Consider the following 22,796-nt stretch of genomic DNA (forward strand, 5'->3'; position numbering starts at 1 on the left):
ATTGTGGCCCTCGAGTCAAAAAGTTTGCCCACCCCTGCTCTAGTGCTTCTCTGTCCTTGAGGAGAATCACCTGGAGAACTTAAAAAACTTGATGCCCATGTTCCACCTTAAGCAAATGGATTAGAATCACTGGAGGTGTGGCCCAGGCATCACTATTTTTATTTTATTTTATTTTATTGTTTAAGGTATTACAAATAGTAGTACATGTCTCCTTCCCTCCACCCCCATGGACCTCCCCCCAGCCTCCCCTACCCCCCGGCACTTGCCCACACCCACCCACCCAGTGTCTTGCGTCTGTTGGTCTGTTGGTTGTGCTTATATGCATGCATACAAGTCCTTCGGTTGATCTCTTACTCCCCCAACCCACCCCTACCTTCCTGCTGTAGTTTGACAGTCTGTTCGATGCTTCTTTGCTTCTATCTATTTTTGTTCATCAGTTTATATTGTTCATTATATTCCACAAATGAGTGAGATCATGTGGCATTTATCTTTCACTGACTGGCTTATTTCATTTAGCATAATGGTCTCCAGTTCCATCCATGCTGTTGCAAATGGTAAGAATTCCTTCTTTTTTATAGCAGCATAGTATAGATGTACCACAGTTTTCTAATCCGTTCATCTGCTGATGGGCATTTAGGCTGTTTCCAAATCTTAGCTATTGTAGATTGTGCTGCTATGAACATAGGGGTGCATATATCCTTTCTGATTGGTGTTTCTTTTTTCTTGGGGTATATTCCCAGAAGTGGTATTACTGGGTCAAATGGCAGTTCCACTTGTAATTTTTTGAGGAAACGCCATACTGTTTTCCATAGTGGCTGCACCAGTCTGCATTCCCACCAGCAGTGGAGGGTTCCTTTTTCTCTGCATCCTCTCCAGCACTTGTCGTTTGTTGATTTGTTGATGATAGCCATTCTGACAGGTGTGAGATGATACCTCATTGTTGTTTTGATTTGCATCAGGCATCAGTATTTTTAAGAGGTCCCAAGGTGAGTTTCTGGTGACTCCAAGACAGAGAACCATTAAGCTTCTAGGTTTAAAATCATGTCATGTTATAACTAGGTGAAGAAAGGGTGAAATGGGTAAAGGGTGTCAAATGTATGGTGTCAGATAGAAACTAGACTTTGGGTGGTGAGTATCCTATATAATAAAAGCCTAATATGCAAATTGTCCCCTCAACTGGGAGTTTGACTGGGAGTTCCAACCGCCTGCATACCCTCCCCATGGCCGGCCCGGCCCAATCAGCCCCAATCGGGGCAGGCTGGCCGGACCCCAACCGTGCATGAATTCATGCACCGGTCCTCTAGTACTATAATATATACAGATATTGAATTATAATTTGTACACCTGAAACTTATGTTATTAACCAATGTTACCTCATCAAAATGTTATTTTTTCTCTTTCTTAAATTTTTAATCAAGATATAATTTACATGTAACACTGAATTAGTTTTAGGAGTACAACGTAATGATTTGATATATGTATACAGGTTGGGGCAAAAGTAGGTTTACAATTGTTCATATGGAAAATAATACAATAATTAAGAAATAATAATATAAGAATAAACTGTTTCCCATACTCTCAATTGTATGCAAATATACCCTATATACTCTATATATTTACCACAATGAATTTAACATCCATCACCACACGATTATATTTTTAAAAAAATTTATTTTTCTAAATCCACAATGCAGAGAATTAGGAAAAGTATGGGAAAGTACAACTTTAAAAAGTGCTCTGAAATCCCATTACTCCTTTATGTGTTTATCACTTGAGTCTTTTTTCTATGTATATGAAATAACATACAAAATGTGCAAAAATTATTTTAGAACTGGAGGGTAGCCTTAGAAGTTAATTAGTGTAAGTCCCTCATTTTATAGATGAAGAAATCAAGGCCAAGAAAGTTCCAAATTCAAAGTGACTCAGGTAGTTAGTGCATTTGGAGTCAGGATTAGAATCTAGGTTTTTCTTCATTTTTCTTGCAAAACAAAATTTGTACAAAAACTGGAATCCCCAAAAGTTTAATTCCTAGTTAAAACTCCATTTCCATAAAGGATTCTTCCTAATGATCCTATATAATAAAAGGCTAATATACTAATAGACCGAATGGCGGAATAACCAGCTGCTATGACACACACTGATCACCAGGGGTCAGACGTTCAGTGCAGGAGCTTCCCCCTGATGGTCAGTGCACTCCCTCAGGGGGAGTGCTGCTTAGCCAGAAACCGGGCTCATGGCTGGTGAGCACAGCGGCGGTGGCAGGAGCCTCTCCTGCAGCCGCAGCGCTATGGATGTCCGACTGCTGGCTTAGGCCCACTCCCCCTGGGGAGCAAGCTGTCAGTCAGACATCCCCTGAAGGCTCCCGGACTGTGAGAGGGCACAGGCTGGGCTGAGGAACTCCCCCTCCAGTGTACAAATTTCGTGCACTGGGCCTCTAGTATTCTTTTTTTTTTTTTTAAATATATTTTATTGATTTTTTACAGAGAGGAAGGGAGAGGGATAGAGAGTTAGAAACATCGATGAGAGAGAATCATCGATCAGCTGCCTCCTGCACACCTCCTACTGGGGATGTGCCCGCAACCCAGGTACATGCTCTTGACCGGAATCGAACCTGGGACCTTTCAGTCCGCAGGCTGATGCTCTATCCACTGAGCCAAACCGGTTAGAGCTCTAGTATTCTTATAATCTTAAAAAAAGCAACATTTTATAGAGAGTGCCTTCATCTTTCTCCTGAATTGTAGTATACAGCATTGTCCCCACTGTATTTTAAAAAACATTGATTCCATTGGGCATTAACAGATGTAATAAGGATTGGGCTCTTATTTAGGTAGATTGGGAAACAAAATTAAAGGAGATTCTTATGGAATAATTTCTTGTGATTTTAATGTTATACTAATAGCACTGAGAATCTCTAGGGTGTATATGCAAAATATAATATGCAATATTTAACCTTGGAATTCTTCCTCAGCTCAGTCCTAATATCTTCATGTTCTTTAGAATATGTTTTAGCAAATAACACTATAAGGACTCCCAGGATAAAGGAATAAAAGATCTAAAATACTCTATTGAGGCCAAAGCAACTTTGATTCAGGTTATAGTTAAACTTGTTTTTGTTTTTTTTTAAAATATATTTTATTGATTTTTTACAGAGAGGAAGGGAGAGGGATAGAGAGTTAGAAACATCGATGAGAGAGAAACATCGATCAGCTGCTTCCTGCACACCCCCTACAGGGGACGTGCTCGCAACCAAGATACATGCCCTTGACTGGAATCGAACCTGGGACCTTTCAGTCCGCAGGCCGACGCTCTATCCACTGAGCCAAACTGGTCAGGGCTAGTTAAACTTGTTTTAAACAAGTAGGGGAGTACTTTATTTTTATTTATTTTCTATTTATTTTCAAATTACAAGTGAAAGTTAAGAATGTCACTGAGGTAGAAGTGGGCCAGCTGGACTGCACAGACTCAGGAAACAAGTTACAGAGCTTAGGAGAAAGAAAGCGCAACCAGGGGGCGAGAAGAGGAGGAACAGCTTGGGTTGTAGGAGAATACTTTATTATTATTTTAAAATTTATTTTTATTGATTTTACAGAGAGGAAGAGTGAGGGATAGAGTTAGAAACATTGATGAGAGTTGATCAGCTGCCTTCTGCATGCCCCTGCTGGGGATGGAGCCCACAACCAAGGTACATGCCCTGCCTGGAATCAAACCCAGAACCCTTCAGTCCCCGGGCCAATGTGCTATCCACTTAGCCAAACTGGTTAGGACATGTAGGGGAGTACTTTAAAATGGAAGGAATATATGACTCAAGTGACTAACAATGTTTTAAAGTGTTCCTTAATTTATTAAAGAATAAGACAAGAGCCCTAGCTGGTTTGGCTCAGTGGATAGAGTGTGGGCCTTTGGACTGAAGGGTCCCGGGTTTGATTCTGGTCAAGGGCACATGCCGGGGCTGTGGGCTCGATCCCCAATAGGGGGCGTGCAGGAGGCAGCTGATCAATGGTTCTCATCATTGACATTTCTACCTCATTCTCCCTCTCCCTTCCTCTCTGAAATCAATAAAAAAATATTAAAAAAAATAATTTTCAAAGAATAGCTTGAAAATCAGACAATATTGCACAAATTACCAGAATACAATATATAACATTTTTATGTACTCCCTCCCTTCTAATTTCTACCTTTTATTTTACATAATGTAATTATAGTATACTCAGTTTTGTATTAGTTACTTTCTTTTTTTTTAAAACAATATATTATTTTATTGATTTGAGAGAGGGAGTGAGATATAGAAACATCAATGATGAGAATCATCGATTAGCTGCCTCTTGCACGCCCCCCTGGGGATGGAGCCCACAACCCCGGCATGAGCGGAATCAAACCCTGACCCTTCAGTCCACAGGCCCACACCCTATCCACTGAATCAAACCAGCTAGTGCTGTAATATAAATTAATGTAATTTTTTTAAAGCGGGCATTTTAAATGAAAATTCCTTTAAAACGTGCAGACTCTGATCTACCAATTGTAGTTCTAATAATTTAACTTAAGGAAATAAGGAAGGATGTGCAAGGATGCTCACAGCAACATGGGTTGTAAAAGGGAAAAATAAAACAGAAAATAACGTACGTATCCAATAATAGGTTAAATTATGATATAGGTGTACAACTGAACACAAAACCCACTCAGTACAAATAATGTTGTGGATTATTTAATGACATTAAAAAGCACATCATGCGTATGTGCCGAGCACACCATTTAACCTCACAACAAACTTTGAAAATAGGTACATTATTCAACTTTTAGATATGAAGAGGTTTGCAATATAAACAATTTAACTTGCCCAGGGTCACAAAAATAATGAAGCCAGGATTCAAAAGGAGGCCATCTGAATCTCGAGCCCACACTGCCTCCTAGCTTCGGTGCAGAATGGGGATATCTACCTCCCAGGGTTACTGTGAGACTTAAATGAAATAATAAACACAAAGTTCCAGGAACACAGAGGACATCCAATATTCGGAAGCTACTAAATAACTCAAGGTCACACAATCCGTGGTGAAACCAGGATTTAAAGCGAGCTCTGAATCTTGCAATTTCCGGGAGAGCGGAGGAACTGAAAACCTTTTCTTGGCTTCAACTCCTAAAGCAGAGTCAGTACGGACCTTCCCTCTGCCCCGTAAAGTGCGCCTCGGGGTCAGGGAACACACAACAGGCCTCTTCAAAAAGGAGGGACGCCCGGAGTCGCTTTAGGAAGTTAAATTCTATCAGCTTTTCTCACCTGCCATGCTTGCTACTTCCATGGACTCTGCGCCCGCCTCCGGAAGTGACGTTTACTCACGCGCCGGAAGTGGGCTTGCAGACGGGGACCAGACATCTCCAACGCTGAGGGGCGTGAGGCTCCGTGGGCCGTCTTAGGCTTAGACAAAACAACTTCACGGCGTTAGTAAGCGTCCTTTGCCATGACGGCCCAGGGGAGCCTGGTGGCCAACCGAGGCCGGCGCTTCAAGTGGGCCATTGAGCTGAGCGGTCCTGGAGGAGGCAGCAGGTGAGGAGCCTGGGCGAAGGGCCTTGCCCCCAGCACTGCCCCAGAGGCATGGAACCTGGACTGGATGGGTGGCACAAAGACGACTCCTGGGCAGCCAGCGGCAGAAGCCGTGGAGGTTTTTGTGCCCAAAGGATGCATAGTTCAGTCTTCCCATTAGGCAGGGATCTGACGAACCTACAGGAGGGATTGATGTAATCTGGGTAGGTGCACCTGAAGATCTTAACTCCTATGAGTAGTAGAACAGGAAATGTGGGATATGAAATGTGGGAGTCCACAGCTTTAGTTTCGTTATTTTTTCTTTTTTTAAAAATATTTTTATTGATTTTAGAGAGGAAGGGAGAGGGATAGAAAGATAGAAACATCAGTGAGAGAGAATCATTGATTGGCTGCCTCCTGCAGGCCCCCTACTGGGGATCAAGCCCACCACCCGGGCATGTGCCCTGACCAGAATTCAACCCTGACCTTCTGGTTCATAGGTCAACGCTAAACCACTGAGCCATGCCTGGTGGTTGAGCAGCCTGTTTCTTGGTTTGCTTCTTTAGGGGCCGAAGTGACCGGGGCGGTGGTCAAGGAGACTCGCTGTACCCAGTTGGTTACTTGGACAAGCAAGTGCCGGATACCAGCGTGCAAGAGACGGACCGGATCCTGGTGGAGAAGGTACAGAGGTATAGATGTCACCATAGTTTTGGGGCTAGTCCTGACCTACCCACCCACTCTTCTCTCCCAGGCAGCACATGAATATCTTACTGTAGATGGGCCTTATCCTGAATATTTTGGTAGCTCAACTGCTTGATTTTAGTGTTAACAGTAGTTTACATATCAGCTCCAAAAGTGCTTAAGAATTGGAAAAAGAAAAGACATTTAGAATCTCAGGCATAAGAAAGTAGGTTGAAAATTATTTATTGGTGGCAATGCCTTTCAGTTGAAGTCATCCTTTTGTACCCTAATTTCCTTACACCACATAACCTGTCAGGATATTCTGTTGGCTTTATCTTTAAAATAGATTCAAAATCTTACTACTTCTTATTACTTTCACCTATCATCCTGGTCTAAGCCACTACCATCCTTCACCCAGATGTCTTCATTATTGTGGGAACGGTATGTGCATTGTAGGATGTTTAACAGAATCCCTGGCCTCTGCCTATTAGATGCTAAAAGTGCCTTTCCCCAGTTGGGTCAACCAGAATGTCTCCAACTTTACCAAATGTCTCCAGGGAGGTAAATTGCCCCCTGTTGAGAACCACTGATTTTTAAAGAGTACAATCTGATGAGCTTTAATAGTGGTATACCACCTTGAAACCACGACTATCGTGAAAGAACATTTTCTTCATCTCCAAAAGATTCCTTGTGCCCCTCTCTGCCACAGATTTCTAATTGGTTTCACTACTTACCCCTGTAGTCTATTCCCAGCACAGCAACCAGTACTATGATCCTTTTAAAACATGAGTCAGATCATTCCTATTAAAACTCTTCTGTAACTCATTTCACTTATTGTAAAAGCAAAAGCCTTTGTAAAGTTCTACCCAACTCTACATTGACTAAGCCCCTTGTAACATCTTTGACTTAATCTCCTATCACATTCCCCTTTATTTATTTTATTTATTAAATATTTTTAAATTAATTTTTAGAGAGAGAGTAAGAGAGGGGGAGAGAAACATCGATGTGAGAGGGAAACATCAATAGGCTGCCTCCTGTACGCCTCCTACTGGGAATCAAGCCTAGAACCCAGGCATGTGCCCTGACCGGGATGGAACTGGCAACCTTTCAGTGCACCAGATGACATCCAACCAACTGAGCCACATTGGCCAAAGCTAATTTTATTTTTTAATCCTCAACCAAGGACATATTTTTATTGATTTTTAGAGAGAGAGAATGGGGGAGAGAGAGAAAAACAGAAACATCAATGGGAGAGAAAAACATTGATGGGCTGCCTCCCATAGGCGCCCCAACCTGGGATCGAACCCAAAACCCTTTGGTATATGGGACAACTCTCCAACCAGTTGAGCCACCGGTCCAGGGCTACCGCTTTCCCCTCTGTTCACTGCCGTCTAGTCAGATTAGCCTCCTTGCTGCTCCTTAAATATGCCAGGCAAGCTCCCATCTAAGGATTTTTGTACTTGTTTTTCCCTCTCCTGGAATACTCTTCCCCCAGCACCTTTATGGCTTGCTCTCTTATCTCAGTGAAGCCTACCCTCATGGCACTCCCTATCCTGTTTTCCCACTTTACATTTCTCCTTGTCATTCATATACATGATACAGTTTACTTATTTTACTACCTATCTTTTCATTATTGTAAGCTCCAGGTTTTTGTCTCCCAAGTGCCTAGAACAGTGCCTGCACTTTCTTTCCTCTCAGCCTTGCTATTCAATACTAAGTGATCTTTGTTTCATGAAATTCCAGTGATTTTCACAACATGAAAATGATGGCTATTCTCAATTTTTTTCTTGATAAGTATCATTTTTCATCTTGGTATCAAATTGTAACATAATACATGATAGTAAAAGTATTAACATGGCCTGATTTTAAAGGTAGATTATCATAAAATATTTCTTTAGTTCTGTTGTATGGGTGATTTAAGCTTACAAATGATCTATGTAAATGACACATTGGGAAACTTTATTTACAAGTATGGGCATTCTTTTAATGTGAGTAAACACAAGTGGATAGTGGTATATTATTTTTATATAGCTAAGATTTGCTTTGTTAATATTTTGCTTAGGATGTTTGCATTTATGTTCATGACTGATAGTGGTCTATAAACTTTTCTCATAATGTCTTTCTTTGTCAGGTTTTGGTATTTATGAGGTCCCATGTAATGAGTTGTAGAGTGTTCATTTTTATTCTTTTTTTTTATTTATTTTTTTTTAAATAAATCTTTATTCAGATTATTACAATTATTTCTCCTTTTTTCCCCCCATAGTTCCCCTCCACCCATTTCCCACCCCACCTTCTGCCCTTACCTCCCCCCCACTGTCCTCATCCATAGGTGTATGATTTTTGTCCAGTCTCTTCATGAACCCCCCATACCCCTTTCCCCCTGAGAGTTATCAGTCCACTCCCTTTCTATGCCCCTGATTCTATTATATTCACCAGATTATTCTGTTCCTCAGGTTTTTAATTCACTTGATTTTTAGGTTCGCTTGTTGATAGATATGTATTTGTTGTTCATAATTTTTCTCTTTACTTTTTTCTTCTTCCTCTTCTTTAAGAATACCTTTCAGCATTTCATATAATACTGGTTTGGTGGTGATGAACTCCTTCAGCTTTTTCTTATCTGTGAAGCTCTTTATCTGCCCTTCAATTCTGAATGATAGCTTTGCTGGGTAGAGTAATCTTGGTTGTAGGTTCTTGCTATTCATCACATTGAAAATTTCTTGCCACTCCCGTCTGGCCTGCATAGTTTCTGTTGAGAAGTCAGCTGACAGTCGTATGGGTGCTCCCTTGTAGGTAATTAACTGTTTTTCTCTTGCTGCTTTTAATATTCTCTCTTTGTCTTTTGCTCTTGGCATTTTAATTATGATGTGTCTTGGTGTGGTCCTCTTTGGATTCCTTTTGTTTGGGGTTCTGTGGGCTTCCTGGACTTGTAAGTCTATTTCTTTCACCAGGTGGGGGAAGTTTTCGGTCATTATTTCTTCAAATAGGTTTTCAGTATCTTGCTCTCTCTCTTCTTCTGGCACCCCCATAATTCTGATGTTGGTACGCTTGAAGTTGTCCCAGAGTCTTCTTACATTATCTTCAACTTTTTGGATTTTTTTTTTTTTTTTGCTTTTTGCTTTTTCGGTTGAGTGTTTTTTGCTTCTTTGTATTTCAATTCTTTGATTTGATTCTTGGGTTCCTCTATTCTGTTTCTGGGTCTCTGTATAATATTTTTTATTTCAGTCAGTGTATGTTTAATTTCTAGTTGGTCCTTTTTCATATCTTCGAGGGTCTCATTATATTTATCGGCCTTTTCTAGGATATTCTTAAAAAGTCTTATAACCGTGGTTTTGAATTCTATATCCAATCGTTTGTTTTCCTCCATTTGTTTCGTTTGTGATCTGATTCTTTGACCCTGCATTTTCACTAATTCCCTGAGTTGGTAAGGTAGATATTTGTGCTAGGTTTCCAATATGGCCCAGTGGGTCTGCCTCCCCAGTTAACCTGAGGTTGACACTCTTGGTGCACCCCTTTGTGGACTGTGTGTACAGCCTTGTTGTAATTAAGTCTTTATTGTTGTTGGTATCACTGGGAAGAATTGACCTCCGGGCCAGTTGGCTGTAAGGATCAGCTGTGTCTATGCTGGGAGAAGTTCGGTGCTGGAGACAGCCTTATAGGATTAGACTTGCCAAATTGCAATAGCCTCTGTGCTCAGCTTGGATGGGGTGGAGTCTCAGTTTTGGCTTCCTGTCAGCCTTGCCCTTGCACGCATGTGCGCTTTCAGTCCTCCGCCTTCCCCGGTTGCGGAGTCTCCGCCCGAGAGTCCAGACTCCCCCCACAAGAGCGTGGGTCCCCAGGGGCTTGCCTGGAACTGGGGTTCACTGCAGTCAGAACTGGGGCTCAGTGCCGTCAGGAACCTCTGACTCCCTTTCACTAGGGAAAGCCTGTGGCAACCTCCGCAGCCTTTGTGCGCACTGGCACGCGCACACGCGCTTTCAGTCCTCCGCCTTCCCCGGCTCCCGAGTCTCCGCCCGAGAGTCCAGACTCCCCCACAAGAGCGTGGGTCCCCAGGGGCTCGCCTGGAACTGGGGTTCACTGCAGTCAGAACTGGGGCTCAGTGCAGTCAGAATCCTCTGACTCCCTTCCACTAGGGAAAGCCTGTGGCAACTTCCGCAGCCTTTGTGCGCACTGGCGAGCGCGCGCGGGCACTTTCAGTCCTCCGCCTTCCCCGGCTCCCGAGTCTCCGCCCGAGAGTCCAGACTCCCCCCGTAAGAGCGTGGGTCCCCAGGGGTTCGCCCGGAACTGGGGTTCAGTGCTGTCAGAACTGGGGTTCAGTGCGGTCGGAAGCTTCCTTCCCCCTTCCGCCAGAGAAAGTCAGCCAGGCTCTCAGCCGCCCTTCCTCTCTGCGCACACAAAGCCCCTTTGCCGTACCTCCAATTCTCTGTGAGCTTTCCTCTTTCCTTCTAGTTGTAGAATTTTCACTCAGCCAGCTTTCCTGTGGTTCTGGATGGTGTCCGTTCTGTCTTTTAGTTGTAGTTTTGAAATTGTTGTGCGAGGCAGCAGTTTAGGTGTTTACCTATGCCGCCATCTTGGTTTCTGCCATTTTTATTCTTTAAGTTTGTATAAGATTGGCTTTATTTTTTCCTTTAATGTTTGAAATTTGCCAAGGAAAACCATCTGATGGGCTTAGTTACAGATTCAGTTTCTTAAAACAGTTATGGAATTATTTATATTTCCAATTTCTTATACCATTTAGGTAAATTGTATTATTTTTTTTTTTTTTTAGGAATTGTACCGTTTCCTAAAATTCATAGTATTGATCACTGTAATATCTGCAAAACCTATAGAGATGTCCCTTTTTCATTCCTGATGTTGAATATTTATCTTCCATCCTTTTTTCTTCATCAGGCTCATCAGTATGATGTTATTAATTTTTTTAAAAAAAAAACAACCGTTGGCTTAACGACAATCTCACAAATTACTACCTCATTTTCTTCCTTTCCATTTGTTCTTTTTCTAACTTATTGAAATAGATGCTTACTTTATTTTTAGTGTTCTAATCTGTATTTAAAGCTATAAATTTCTCAGAGTTCTAGCTATGTTCCACAGGTGTTAAAATGTATTTTGATCAGTTAAAAAATATTTATATTTTTCATTATTTCTTTGATTTATGAATTATTTAGAGTACATTTGTTAATTTCAACTCATAATGGATTTTTGGTTATCTATTTGTTATTGAATTCTAGCTTGATTGCATGGTAATCAAAGAACATGCTTTGTATAACTTGGGTTCTTTGAGTTACTGAAAAACCTATAGGGAAAAACATGACATAATGAGGATGGAAGATGTGTCTTTAGTGGAAGAGCAGGCTTCCTGTGGTGATGTGGTGGCGGCCAGAGGTGGTGAAATTGAGGTGTCAGCTCAGATGCACAAAATTGAAAATTGTGTTCATTTGACTTTAACATCAGTGATACAGTAAATGTGGGACTGAGGGTAGTGCTCAGAGGTTAAAATTGTGTCTTTTGTTTTAGCGCTGTTGGGACATTGCCTTGGGTCCCCTCAAACAGATTCCCATGAACCTCTTCATCATGTACATGGCAGGCAATACTATCTCCATCTTTCCTACTATGATGGTGTGTATGATGGCTTGGCGACCCATTCAGGCACTTATGGCCATTTCAGCCAGTAAGTATTCTTGAACTAATAACCCTTACAAAAGTTGTAAGAATTAAAGGTAAATACTTAGGCAAAACCCATATTGGAAATCTTTGCATGGCTCTTGGCTAGTAGCAGAGAGGGTGTGCGCAGGACAGTGATGGTAGTGGTGGTAACATGGAGGGGAAAACAGAGCTTATCATGGATTTTGTTCACCTTAATAGTTCTATTTGCTATTTTACTGTGGGCTGGTGTGTATTATTTATATCTTAATTAATGTGCCTGATCCATAATTTTAAAAAAAGTTGTTTTGGCACTTTGTTATCCCAACAGCTTTCAAGATGCTAGAAAGTTCAAGCCAGAAGTTCCTTCAGGGTTTGGTGTATCTCATTGGAAATCTCATGGGTTTGGCATTGGCTGTTTATAAGTGCCAGTCCATGGGACTGTTGCCTACACATGCATCAGACTGGTTAGCCTTCATTGAACCTCCTGAGGTAAGGCAGAAGAAAAGTTAACTTTGGGGCCAGTTGTAATGGACAGTAAATAGCTGATCCATTTGATGTAGGGGATTAGAATTGGTAGAGTACATTTCCTTTTTAATCTTCACCCAAGAGAGAATGAAAGGGAGGATAGATCGGGGAGGTGGGGGGGGGGGAGGGGGAGAAAGAGAGAGAAACACAGAGAGAGAAAAACATTGATGTGAGAGAGACACATTGATAGGTTGCCTCCTGCATGTGCCCTGACCTGGGCCAGGGATTGAACTTGCAACCCAGGTACATGCCCTTGACCGGGAATTGAACCCTTGACCCTTCGGTGTGTGGGGCTCATACTCTAATCACTGAGCAATGCCAGCCAGGGCTAGAGCTCATTTCTTAAGAAATAAGATCCATTAGGAATCTGGAAGTTATTTTTTAAGGATAAAATAACTTGTGAGTAAAGTATTAAGTACTTGATTCAGGAAGTTATTTCAGTGCTCATTCCCACTCACCTATTCTTTCTTGTTTCAGAGGATGGAGTTCAGTGGTGGTGGACTGCTTTTGTGAGCCTGAGAAAGAAGCGCCTGGTGATTATGTATTTGGATCTCATTTACAACCTTCTTTACCCCCAGTGACGACTCCTTAGCATAGTCACCCCTAACATTATCACTCGTGCTGAAAAGAACCGAAAGCACCCTTTTTTCCAGACATCCTAGAAAGATAATGTATATATCACTACAAACACAAAGAAACGGTGCCACAACCCTTGACTGAAAATAATGTAGAAAACTTTATTTATGTTTTCAGTATAGAGCAAAACAACAAAACCATAACTATGTAAACAAAAGAATAGTTGCTGCTAAACCAAAAACCACAGCAGCATCTCCTTTCAATAAATTAAATGGTCAAGAACAATGCTTTAAAAAAATTATATAGGTTTCTATTAAATCTGTTTTCCTTAATATTTCACTTCTATTTAACATAAGCTGGGACATAAAACTTCTGTTGGAGACACTTGTGGAAGGTGTGAGAAACTAATGCTGGATCCTGATTATACATGATGAAAAGAAAAATAAACCAGACAAAAAAACACATAAATATGCTTACAGTAAATTGCTACTTTAATATCCACAATGGATTTTTAATACATTTAGGGGGAATGAGGATTGGAGGAATCGTTGGGGCCACAGGAATCTGAGGCAATGGAAGTTACAAAGTAGGCATCTTTCCCCTGCCAAGAGGAACCTGCTACCTGTCAAGCAGATGCTGCAGTTCAAACTTCAGCTTTTAAGAAAGCTATAGAAGACAGAGGGCCAGCAATTGGAAAATGTATGTTATCATAACCTGCCCTGGTAAAGTCATAGCTAAGACTTAAAAGTTGGATCTTATTCAAAAGGCAGGAGGAGGTCTTTTCTTTCTCTTCCTTGAAACAAAACCCCTTCCCCTAAGGTGCATTCTCGTTAAGTTTTCGGTATTGCTTTATTTGCAGTGATTAAAAGAGACAAGATACTTTGTAGACAAACAACATAGGCAACACAGAGACATGAAATGCTCTAGATAGAGATGAGTTTAAATCTGGCCTAATAACGATTTCCCCACGTAACTGATTTTGTATTTAGGGGCTGAAGTAGTGGCTATATTAATAGCCATGAATTCCCTTATCCCTTTAAAAGATTCTTATAGAGCTTTAACCACAAAATGCTTTTAAAACTAACCTTAACTTCTGCCCATATTTTTTCTATATGGAAATATATATAAATATCACTTTAGCCAGAAGGTGTGTGTAAATGTAGAGGAATTCCTGGACCGGCAGACTTTTAGAGCATGGATCTTCAATATTTTGAATCCTGGGGAACGTGTCCTACTGCTGGACTCAACTAAACAATGGAGTGTTGCAATGGAAGCAGTAAATAATGTTTCTACCCTCTGCAGGAAGGAGCAGAGTAAAAGACAAAAATTCTGTCTGCTTTGCTGCCATGACTGCGCCTGAAGGTTGAAAGAAAATTAAAAGGAATACATTGAAATGACTCAATTTTTTTAAGTCATAGTGAAGGGTTTTCTCTGTAAAGGTCAAATGAATAGTCTGCTGGTACCTAGGTCAGCTTGCTCCATATCCTAATGGGTAATCAAAAAAGTGCCACTATTGATCAATAAAGTGAAATTCTAAAGCCACAAGTATAGGCAAACAGTTTTTCTAAATAACCTATCCTCATATATTTGAAATTACCATTTAGTCACCCAGAATAATTTTGTTATGCTTGAAAAAAAGGTGTTTTTGTGATCAATAAATTAGCAAATAAGCTAAGCTTGCATAAGTATTTCCGTAACATACTTAAAGCTTTTAAAGCAAAACTGAAATAGCAGAAGACTATTGGCTTGGACAGTCTCCTAGTTTAGAGCCATGTTTCTGCAGTCAGAATGAAGAATTAAAATGGAAAGGAAAATGCACATAATTGGCATTTAGGTGAGTGCCTCAAGTCTTCACTATGGCTTTAGAATGAGTCCACAGGTTTCTTAGTGAAAGAAGTTACTTGGATAGGCCAATGCCAATGTATGCCATCTTAGTGAACTAGATAAGCGAGTAGCAGCATCTCAATAACTTTGGCACTACTGAAGGAATATGGCTCTAGAACTTCCAATTCCATTGCTGGATTTCCCCTTGAAAAGATAGAAACCTTTTAGGAAAGAATTTTAGCCAAGCTTCCTAGTGTTTGTTCCTATGATTTTTGACCCGTTCTGCTAACCCAGAGGACATAAAAGAGAGAAGGAAAGGTGAACCTATTGGTCAGTGTACATCATTATCTGTATTTCTTAGAAAATAGCTTGTATGTTTGCCCATGTCACATAGGTAACCAGATTATATTTCAGTAAATCTTAATAGCTATCTTAGAATTTCCTTAATTTGGCCATTTGAAAAGAACCTGAAAGAAATAATTTTTACTCCACTGTTTAAAACTTTCCATGTTAACACTGCCTACATTACAATCTTAATCACAGAGTGGGGTTTGAAAACAAACAGCTGAAATATTCAACAACCCAGTATGTGTACATACACTGCTTTTTGGGGGAAATCTTGTTTTGGAGGATGAAGTAGAAGCTGCAGCCATATTTCAGATTTTGTATATCAGTACCCTGATATAAAATTAGAGTCCTGCAGAGCAGTGGATACACTCAAGAAAATTAGCTAAAAAAGTTTTTCATCTTGGCTTGCCATAGGTTATGTTCACCAGGATGTTAGGTCCTCATACACTTGGCCTTGAATTCCTTAGAATGATGACTTTTTTTTCTCTGTTGAACCATGATTTCTGAGACTCATCTTTAATGCTAGATATGTACTTGCTTTTTGTCTTCAGTTGCATTTCTGGTATGCCTTCTGACAATTCATTTTATTAGTTAGCTTGTTAATTCTAACTTGCCTTCAACTGGTATAGCCATGTCTTTAGTAATTGATCATTTTTCTAATGTTGAGGGAATATTTGCTTCTATAAGGGGGCAGATCATATGGGAGCAAAGAGCAGAACTGTTGTTACATTTTTGCACAAGTACTTGAGGCTCAGCTTGTCAAGGATTCATTCAGATGATGTGTATAGGACACAGGCCTCTAGTTGGTGGGACTGGTAGTGAAGAGCTGGCACTCATGGAGGATAGAAGCCTTTTAGGAAACATAAAGCCAAGCAGAGTCATTCAGGAGGAAATTACGAATAAATGGTGATCACTTCACTGCCACCACCTCGGACAAGGAGGACTCGCTCTAGTCCCTCGGTGAGCACTTCTAGGAACTCCATGTCTTCAGAATTTGTCAAGGAGACAAAGGCAGAAGAAGAGCACACTTTACAACCTATACCATGATAATCAGAGTTTATCTGATTAGAAAGCTAAAAAAATCAACATGCTTGTGTTAATAATTGCATACTCAGAATTGGAAGACTGTACTTTGTAATTCAATTTCACCCTGTGAATTAATCCAGGGATCTGGTCCCTTTGCATATATAATATAAGACTTTTCCACTTGTTAGATTTTTTTTTCTAAATATTTTTTAAAAATAGGGAAAACACACAAGTATTGTATAATATATTATGTAGCAAAATAAGCCAAAAAAGGAAAAGCCACAACAGGGCAGCTCGTTAAGATTTCTAGAGAGAACACAAGTTTTCTAAGTGAAGTTACTCAAGTAGAATTTTTCTGCCAGCTCTTTTTTCCTTTTTAAAAAATCTCTTCCTTAATGATACTGGTGGGAATGGGTCAGGTGTCACCATTACAGTACTGAAGCGGTCTCAAAAACTTCCTGGTTTTTTTTCCCTTTATCTCTTTTTTCCCCCTCAGAGGAGGGTCCACTTCAGCTGATTCTCCCCTACTGCCACCCAAAAGAAAGAGGCTTTGCAAGTGGCGAGAGCCTGAAAAGGAGAAAGGATATGGGTATTCTGTCCTGGGATTGTCAGAGAGGGTTCCATACACAATATTAGAAGTAATGTTGCAAATATACCACCTAAAAAAAGTCTCTTTAGGGTTCAGAGAGAACATATAACCCCAACTCCTTAAAAGAAGATTAATCTCACTGCTTTGTAAGATTGTCTAGTAAGACTTTTAAAAGCCTCTTCAAGAGGAAAATTTTGGCAGGAACAATCACTCATAGCGGCCAAGTAGTCACATCTAAAAAGCAAGCTAAGCCCGGCCAGTGTGGCTCAGGAGGTCATGGTTTGATTTCCAGTCAGGGCACATGCTTGGGTCTGGGGCTCTATCCCCAGTGGGGGGCAAGCAGGAAGCAGCCAATCAATGATTCTCATCATTGATGTTTCTATCTCCTTCCTCTCTGAAATCAATAAAAATATAAAAATAAAAAGCAAACTAATATTTTCCCTACTGGTAGCTCCACTCTTGGAAAGGATACAGTTTTCATCACCCTCAGGGTTTCGGGGTGGCCCTGGCATATTCAACAAAACCAACTTTGCTTCATGGGACTTGTTAACTATGACCTCATTGAGCTTCACTGCTGTATGCATCCGCCTCACATTGGACTGGTCCCTGCAGTGGGAAAGGGGAAGACGGGGGAGACAGAGAGGTGGTTAAGGCAAACAGAAAACGAGGCATATCATCAACAACCTTAAAAAACTTGAGATATAGAGCTTTTTTGCTTTGAGTATGAATGATGTAATGAACAAAATGACTTCCTTATAATATTAACACCTTGGGTTTTCTCATTCTATGTTTGCTTGTTTATACCAGGAATACGGTATAAAGAAGAAGGATGGTTACCTTGTGTACAGTGTTAATTGGTAGTTGGTAAGCATAGGCAAACAACAGAGAGATGGCTGCATTTGGGGTAAGATGAACAGATTCCATCTTGTATATCCTGGCAAAGGCACATCTGTGGTCCTGATTAGGATACTGTTATGTGATAAGCTTGTGAGCTGGAAAACTTACGGACGCATGTTAAGCAGGTCCTGGAATCCTTCCATTGACTTGGCCCTTTGCCCCCGGGATGCCATGTACTTGTCTTTCGTCCAAGTCATGTGCACCTTCTCCTGATAGGTTTCTGTCTCTTCATCCTCATCAGAGCCAATGCTGGTCAGTCGTAGCATTGAATTCCGGTCTTTCACCAACTGTGCCTGCGGAAGTCCCAACACAGCTCTGACGCTATACCCAATTTTCCCTCATGCTTCATCTTTCAATTATTTTGAACCAATAATGTGACTAGAGTGGGATAACTGATAAAGTGAGAAGAAAAGAATTTTTCATCTCATAAAAACAATATGGTATCATTCCTTTCAGTGACAGATTTCATAGGCAGGATTAGATTAATGCATCAAGGTCTCACCTCTCTGTCCCTCTCTGTTTTGGAGAGTCGCATGTGCCGGAGCATCTGGGACCTTTGCTCCATCATCAGAGTACGTTCATAGGTGTAAGCTGATATGTCACTGTCGTGCTGCCACATATATCAGAGTGGGCAAGAAACACAAAGGAGAAAGCAGGATGAACCACCATTTCATCTTCACTCACAAAATTAAACCAAAGTATCACAATGTCGACCAAAGTTTCACTCCTACTTTATTTAGTCATTGAGCCACATAAACACGACATTGTGGATCATAGATCAAATCCAGAAGCCCTGAGAATCCTGTCATAATCTAACCATTACATGTTTCCTTAAAACACAAAACACAAACTAATCTTTTTTTTAATACTGCTAGGTTGTGTGTTTTTTAAGCTTGATTTTAGGATGAATACATGGATGAAATCTTAATGAAATTATATTAAGCAGACAGGAATCTGACAGAAATATCAGGGCTATGTAACAAAAAAGAAAAAAATTTAAAAACCACCAAACACATCACATACACATTCTACTTATTTAGATCAATATATATATTAGGGTTGTGTTGGAACTAAAGGATTAATCCACATTTGCAGCTAAAGAATTCCCAATCAGAGAAGGTACTAGGAAGACAGGATAGGGGTGGGTGAAGGGTGGTTTCTTTGGTCTCACACTCAGCTTTCTCACCATCTCCACCACTTCCACCTCTGCCTCAATGCGCAGGTGATACAGGAAGGTGGCCAGGTCCTTCTTCATCTGAATACTGTTGTCCTCTAGCTGGGCTACTGTGAAGATCCGTATGCTGCATTTTCGCCACACCTGATAAAGGACCGTACGCACATAGAAAATTTTATGTAAGAAGGCAAAAGTGACATTTCTTACAACACAAGGCACTATTGCCTAGAACATCTTACTAGAGTATCAGGGTATTGATTCCTAGCTTCCTACTTGCAATATTATTGTACTAGGGCAAAAGTTTGACAAGAAACACATTAAATACTGTTTTAAGCAGGTCTTTTTTTTTTTTTTTTTAATCCTAACCCAAGGATATGTTTTTATTGATTTTTAGAGAGAGAGAAAGGGGGAGAGAGAAACAGCGATATGAGAGAAATATTGATCAGTTGTCTCCAGAATGTGCCCCACTGGGGACTGAACCCACAACCTAGGTATATGTGTCCTGACTGGGAATAAAACCCACAACCTTTTGGTGTATGGAACGATGCTCCAACCAACTGAGCCACCTGGTTAGGACTGTTTTAAGCAGTTCTTAATTTCATAACAAGAAAACACCTGGCAAAAAAGGAAAAGATGGCGTGTGAGGAGAAACCAAGATGGCGGCATAGGTAAGCACCTAAACTGCTGCCTCGCACAACAATTTCAAAACTACAACTAAAAGACAGAACGTCTATCACCCAGAACCACGGGAAAGCTGGCTGAGTGGAAGTTCTACAACTAGAAGGAAAGAACAAACAGCATTGAGGGGTGCACAAGCGCTGAAAAGCTGAGGTACGGAGACGCGCGAATTGGGCTGGTGACGGGTGACTGAAAGCGCTGCTGTTTTCAACCCGAAGGGAGATAAGCTCCCGATTACTCCGAACTCGTTTCTGGGGAGACACGGGGGACCCAAACTCCTACAGGGAGAAGCTGGACTGTCTGCCGTGGGGTCGGAAAGTGAGGGAGGCTTGCTTGCAGGGCTACGCGCAGGAACAATTGTTTATTGTGCTGGGGCGCGGGACGCGGGGACAGGGTCGGAGCCGCAGAGCCGGCTTACTGGCAGCCATCGCTGTTTGCCACGCCCTAGCCTAGTCACGCCCTGAGATCCCGCCCTGCACAATCTATGAACCCACCCAAGCTCCAAGCAGCAGCTTTAGCATATGAATGGCCTGCCCTATCGCAGCTTAACCTAGCAAACTTGCAGCCCAGGTCAGACAGCTCCAAAACCTCCAAACCCCAAGCAAAGAGGAGAAAACTGTAGTTCTTGCTGTAGCTCCTGCTGGGTGGCCTCAGACAGTAGCTGATCTGCACCCCATTGGAGATCCAGAAGCCAGTGAACCTAGTGGTCAGTGTGAGACACCAGATTTCAACTCCTCACATCCATAAGTGATACATTCAAGAGGCAGACTCAGTGAGCACGAAAGCCCCACTGAAACAAGCCCTGCACCATAAGCGTGTCTCCAGCGCAGCAGTTCTTCCATTATAGACACAGCGGGTCCTCACAGCCAATTGGCCTGGAGGTCAATTCCTCCCAGTGTACCAACAGCAATCAAGGCTTAACTACACCAAGACTTTGCACGCAGCCCACAAAGGGGTGTACCAAAGGCGTCCACCTCAGGTGATTGGGGAGGCTGAGCTACTGGCCCCTATAGGTCTCCTACCACACAAAGCCACTCCATCAACACAGGGAAGCAGCAAAATGCGGAGACAAAGAAACATGTCACGAATGAGAGAAATGGAGGAAAGCAAACTAATGGACGACATAGTGTTCAGAACCACATTTATAAGGTTACTCAAGAATCTTCTAAAAACTGCCGAGAAACTTGATGAGACCTTCAAGGACCTTAATGAGAATGCCAAAAAAATGGAAAAGGACCAGTCAGAAATTAAGCATACACTGTCTGAAATAAAGAATATACCGAAACTCAACTGTAGATCAACGTACCCCAAGAATCAAACCAAAGATCTGAAATATGAGGAAACAAAAAACACCCAACCAGAAAAACAAAAAGAAAAAATCCAAAAATATGAAGATAGTGTAAGGAGCCTCTGGGACAACTTTAAGCGTACCAACATCCGAATTTTTGGGGTGCCAGAAGAAGAGAGAGAGCAAAATATTGAAAACCTATTAGAAGAAATAATGACTGAAAACTTCCCCCACCTGGTGAAAGAAATAGACTTACAAGTTCAGGAAGCGCACAGAACCCCATACAAGAGGAATCCAAAGAGGACCACACCAAGACACATCATAATTAAAATGCCAAGAGCAAAAGACAAAGAGAGAATCTTGAAAGCAGCAAGAGAAAAACGGTTAGTTACCTACAAGGGAGCACCCATACGACTGTCAGCTGATTTCTCGGCAGAAACTATGCAAGCCAGAAGGGAGTGGCAACAAATATTCAAAGTGATGAACAGCAAGAACCTACAACCAAGATTACTCTGCCCAGCAAAGCTATCATTCAGAGTTGAAGGTCAGATAAAGAGCTTCACAGACAAGAAAAAGCTGAAGGAGTTCATCACCACCAAACCAGGATTACATGAAATGCTGAAGGGTGTTCTTTAAGAAGAGGAAGAAGAAGAAAAAGGTAAAGATAAAAATTATGAACAACAAAATGACATCAAATACATACCTACCAACAAGTGAATCTAAAAATCAAGTGAATAAAAAATCTGAAGAACAGAATGGACTGGTGAATATAATAGAATCAGGGACATAGAAAGGGAGTGGACTGACAATTCTCAGGGGGGAGGGGATGTGAGGGGTGCGGGAAGAGACTGGACAAAAAGCTTACACCTATGGATGAAGACAGTGGCGGTGGGTAAGGGCATGGGGTGGGGTGGGGAATCAGGTGGAGGGGAGCTAAGGGGGAAAAAAGAGGAACACCTGTAATAATCTGAACAATAAAGATTTATTAAAAAAAAAAAAAAAAAAAAAAAAAGATGGCGTGTGATACATTAAGAGGGTGCTTTATTCAGAGAGCATATTGACACCATGCTTACAGACTATATTTTAAATTTCAGTTTAATTGACACACAAACATGCAAGTTTACCCTTGCTTTTCCAAATTCGAAAGACCTTGGTCTTTTTTTTTTTTTTAAAGAATGAGTTTAGCCAGGCCGGTGTGACTCAGTGAATAAGTGTCGACCCATGAACCAGGAGGTCAGGGTTTGATTCCTGGCCAGGGCACATGCCTGGGTTGCGGGCTTGATCCCTAGTGGGGGAGCATGCAGGAGACAGCCGATCAATGATTCCCTCTCATCACTGATGCTTCTCTCTCTCCCCCTTCCTTCCTCTCTGAAATCAATAAAATAAAATAAAAATACGAAAGGAAAAAAATATGTTTACTTGTTAGTGTTTTTTTCCAAGACATCATATATAACTATAAATTTACAGGATTTCATTTAGAGATAGGTAAATATCAACTACAAAGAAAATATTTCTCATAAGGTTGAAACTGGAGAGCCAAGAATAATCCCCAACTCTTCTGATTCTAAGCCCTAACACTATATAAACGAAGAGGAAGAACTTACCTAATAAATGGGACAGAAGTTAAGGGAGGAAGACTTTTTAAAAAGATGTCTAAAATACCTTGTACTGTTTAAGTAGGAATGGTAACAACATGAGCATCCCCCCATCATGCACAATCCACCACACGTCAATGTTGCCCTCAGAAAATTGCTCCACGTTGCTGGGAAAGAACGAGATGTTTTTCGCCACTAGCAGGGCCAGATGGGCAGCAGTTGTCACTCGAACTGTGCCTAGGGAGAGAAAAGAGAATCAGGATAAGCAGGGAAGAACCTTAGGGTTGCCCTGCTTCCCACCACGGCAGCAAAGCAAGGATAAGGTTTCTACATTTCTTTGAGCAAGGTGTCCTATTTACATAGTAGGTATACCACAAATACGAAAACCACTGTGAAAAAACTAAAAAGCTAACAATTAGATTTTATACTGTGATGTACATTAT

General features: G+C 41.2%; 2 protein-coding genes across 7 annotated transcripts in view; one reads left to right on the plus strand and one right to left on the minus strand.

Moving 5' to 3' along the window:
* The window catches only part of EMC4 (ER membrane protein complex subunit 4), a 26,890-nt gene extending 12,590 nt beyond the window's left edge, over window positions 1–14,300 (plus strand). Inside the window, exons 1-5 of one of the 4 annotated variants that reach the window (XM_080680468.1) lie at window positions 5,088–5,536; window positions 6,079–6,193; window positions 11,705–11,858; window positions 12,162–12,322; window positions 12,836–14,300. In XM_080680468.1, the coding sequence (XP_080536594.1) occupies window positions 5,451–5,536; window positions 6,079–6,193; window positions 11,705–11,858; window positions 12,162–12,322; window positions 12,836–12,871 (552 nt within the window). In that variant the 5' untranslated portion in view covers window positions 5,088–5,450 and the 3' untranslated portion in view covers window positions 12,872–14,300. Of the gene's footprint in view, window positions 1–5,087; window positions 5,537–6,078; window positions 6,202–11,704; window positions 11,859–12,161; window positions 12,323–12,835 lie in introns of those variants that run through there. The other 3 variants (XM_080680469.1, XM_080680471.1, XM_080680470.1) reach the window with 3 other exon arrangements.
* Window positions 13,071–22,796, minus strand: part of SLC12A6 (solute carrier family 12 member 6) — a 105,219-nt gene continuing 95,493 nt past the window's right edge. For all 3 annotated transcript variants that reach the window (XM_080680423.1, XM_080680424.1, XM_080680425.1), the window contains 6 exons: window positions 22,421–22,590; window positions 18,805–18,936; window positions 18,121–18,228; window positions 17,727–17,911; window positions 17,194–17,327; window positions 13,071–16,091 (listed from right to left, as the gene is read on the minus strand). In XM_080680423.1, the coding sequence (XP_080536549.1) occupies window positions 16,000–16,091; window positions 17,194–17,327; window positions 17,727–17,911; window positions 18,121–18,228; window positions 18,805–18,936; window positions 22,421–22,590 (821 nt within the window). In that variant the 3' untranslated portion in view covers window positions 13,071–15,999. The remainder of the gene's footprint in view (window positions 16,092–17,193; window positions 17,328–17,726; window positions 17,912–18,120; window positions 18,229–18,804; window positions 18,937–22,420; window positions 22,591–22,796) is intronic.

This window comes from Plecotus auritus, assembly GCF_963455305.1.
Source record: "Plecotus auritus genome assembly, chromosome: 1".
Lineage (NCBI taxonomy): Eukaryota > Metazoa > Chordata > Mammalia > Chiroptera > Vespertilionidae > Plecotus > Plecotus auritus.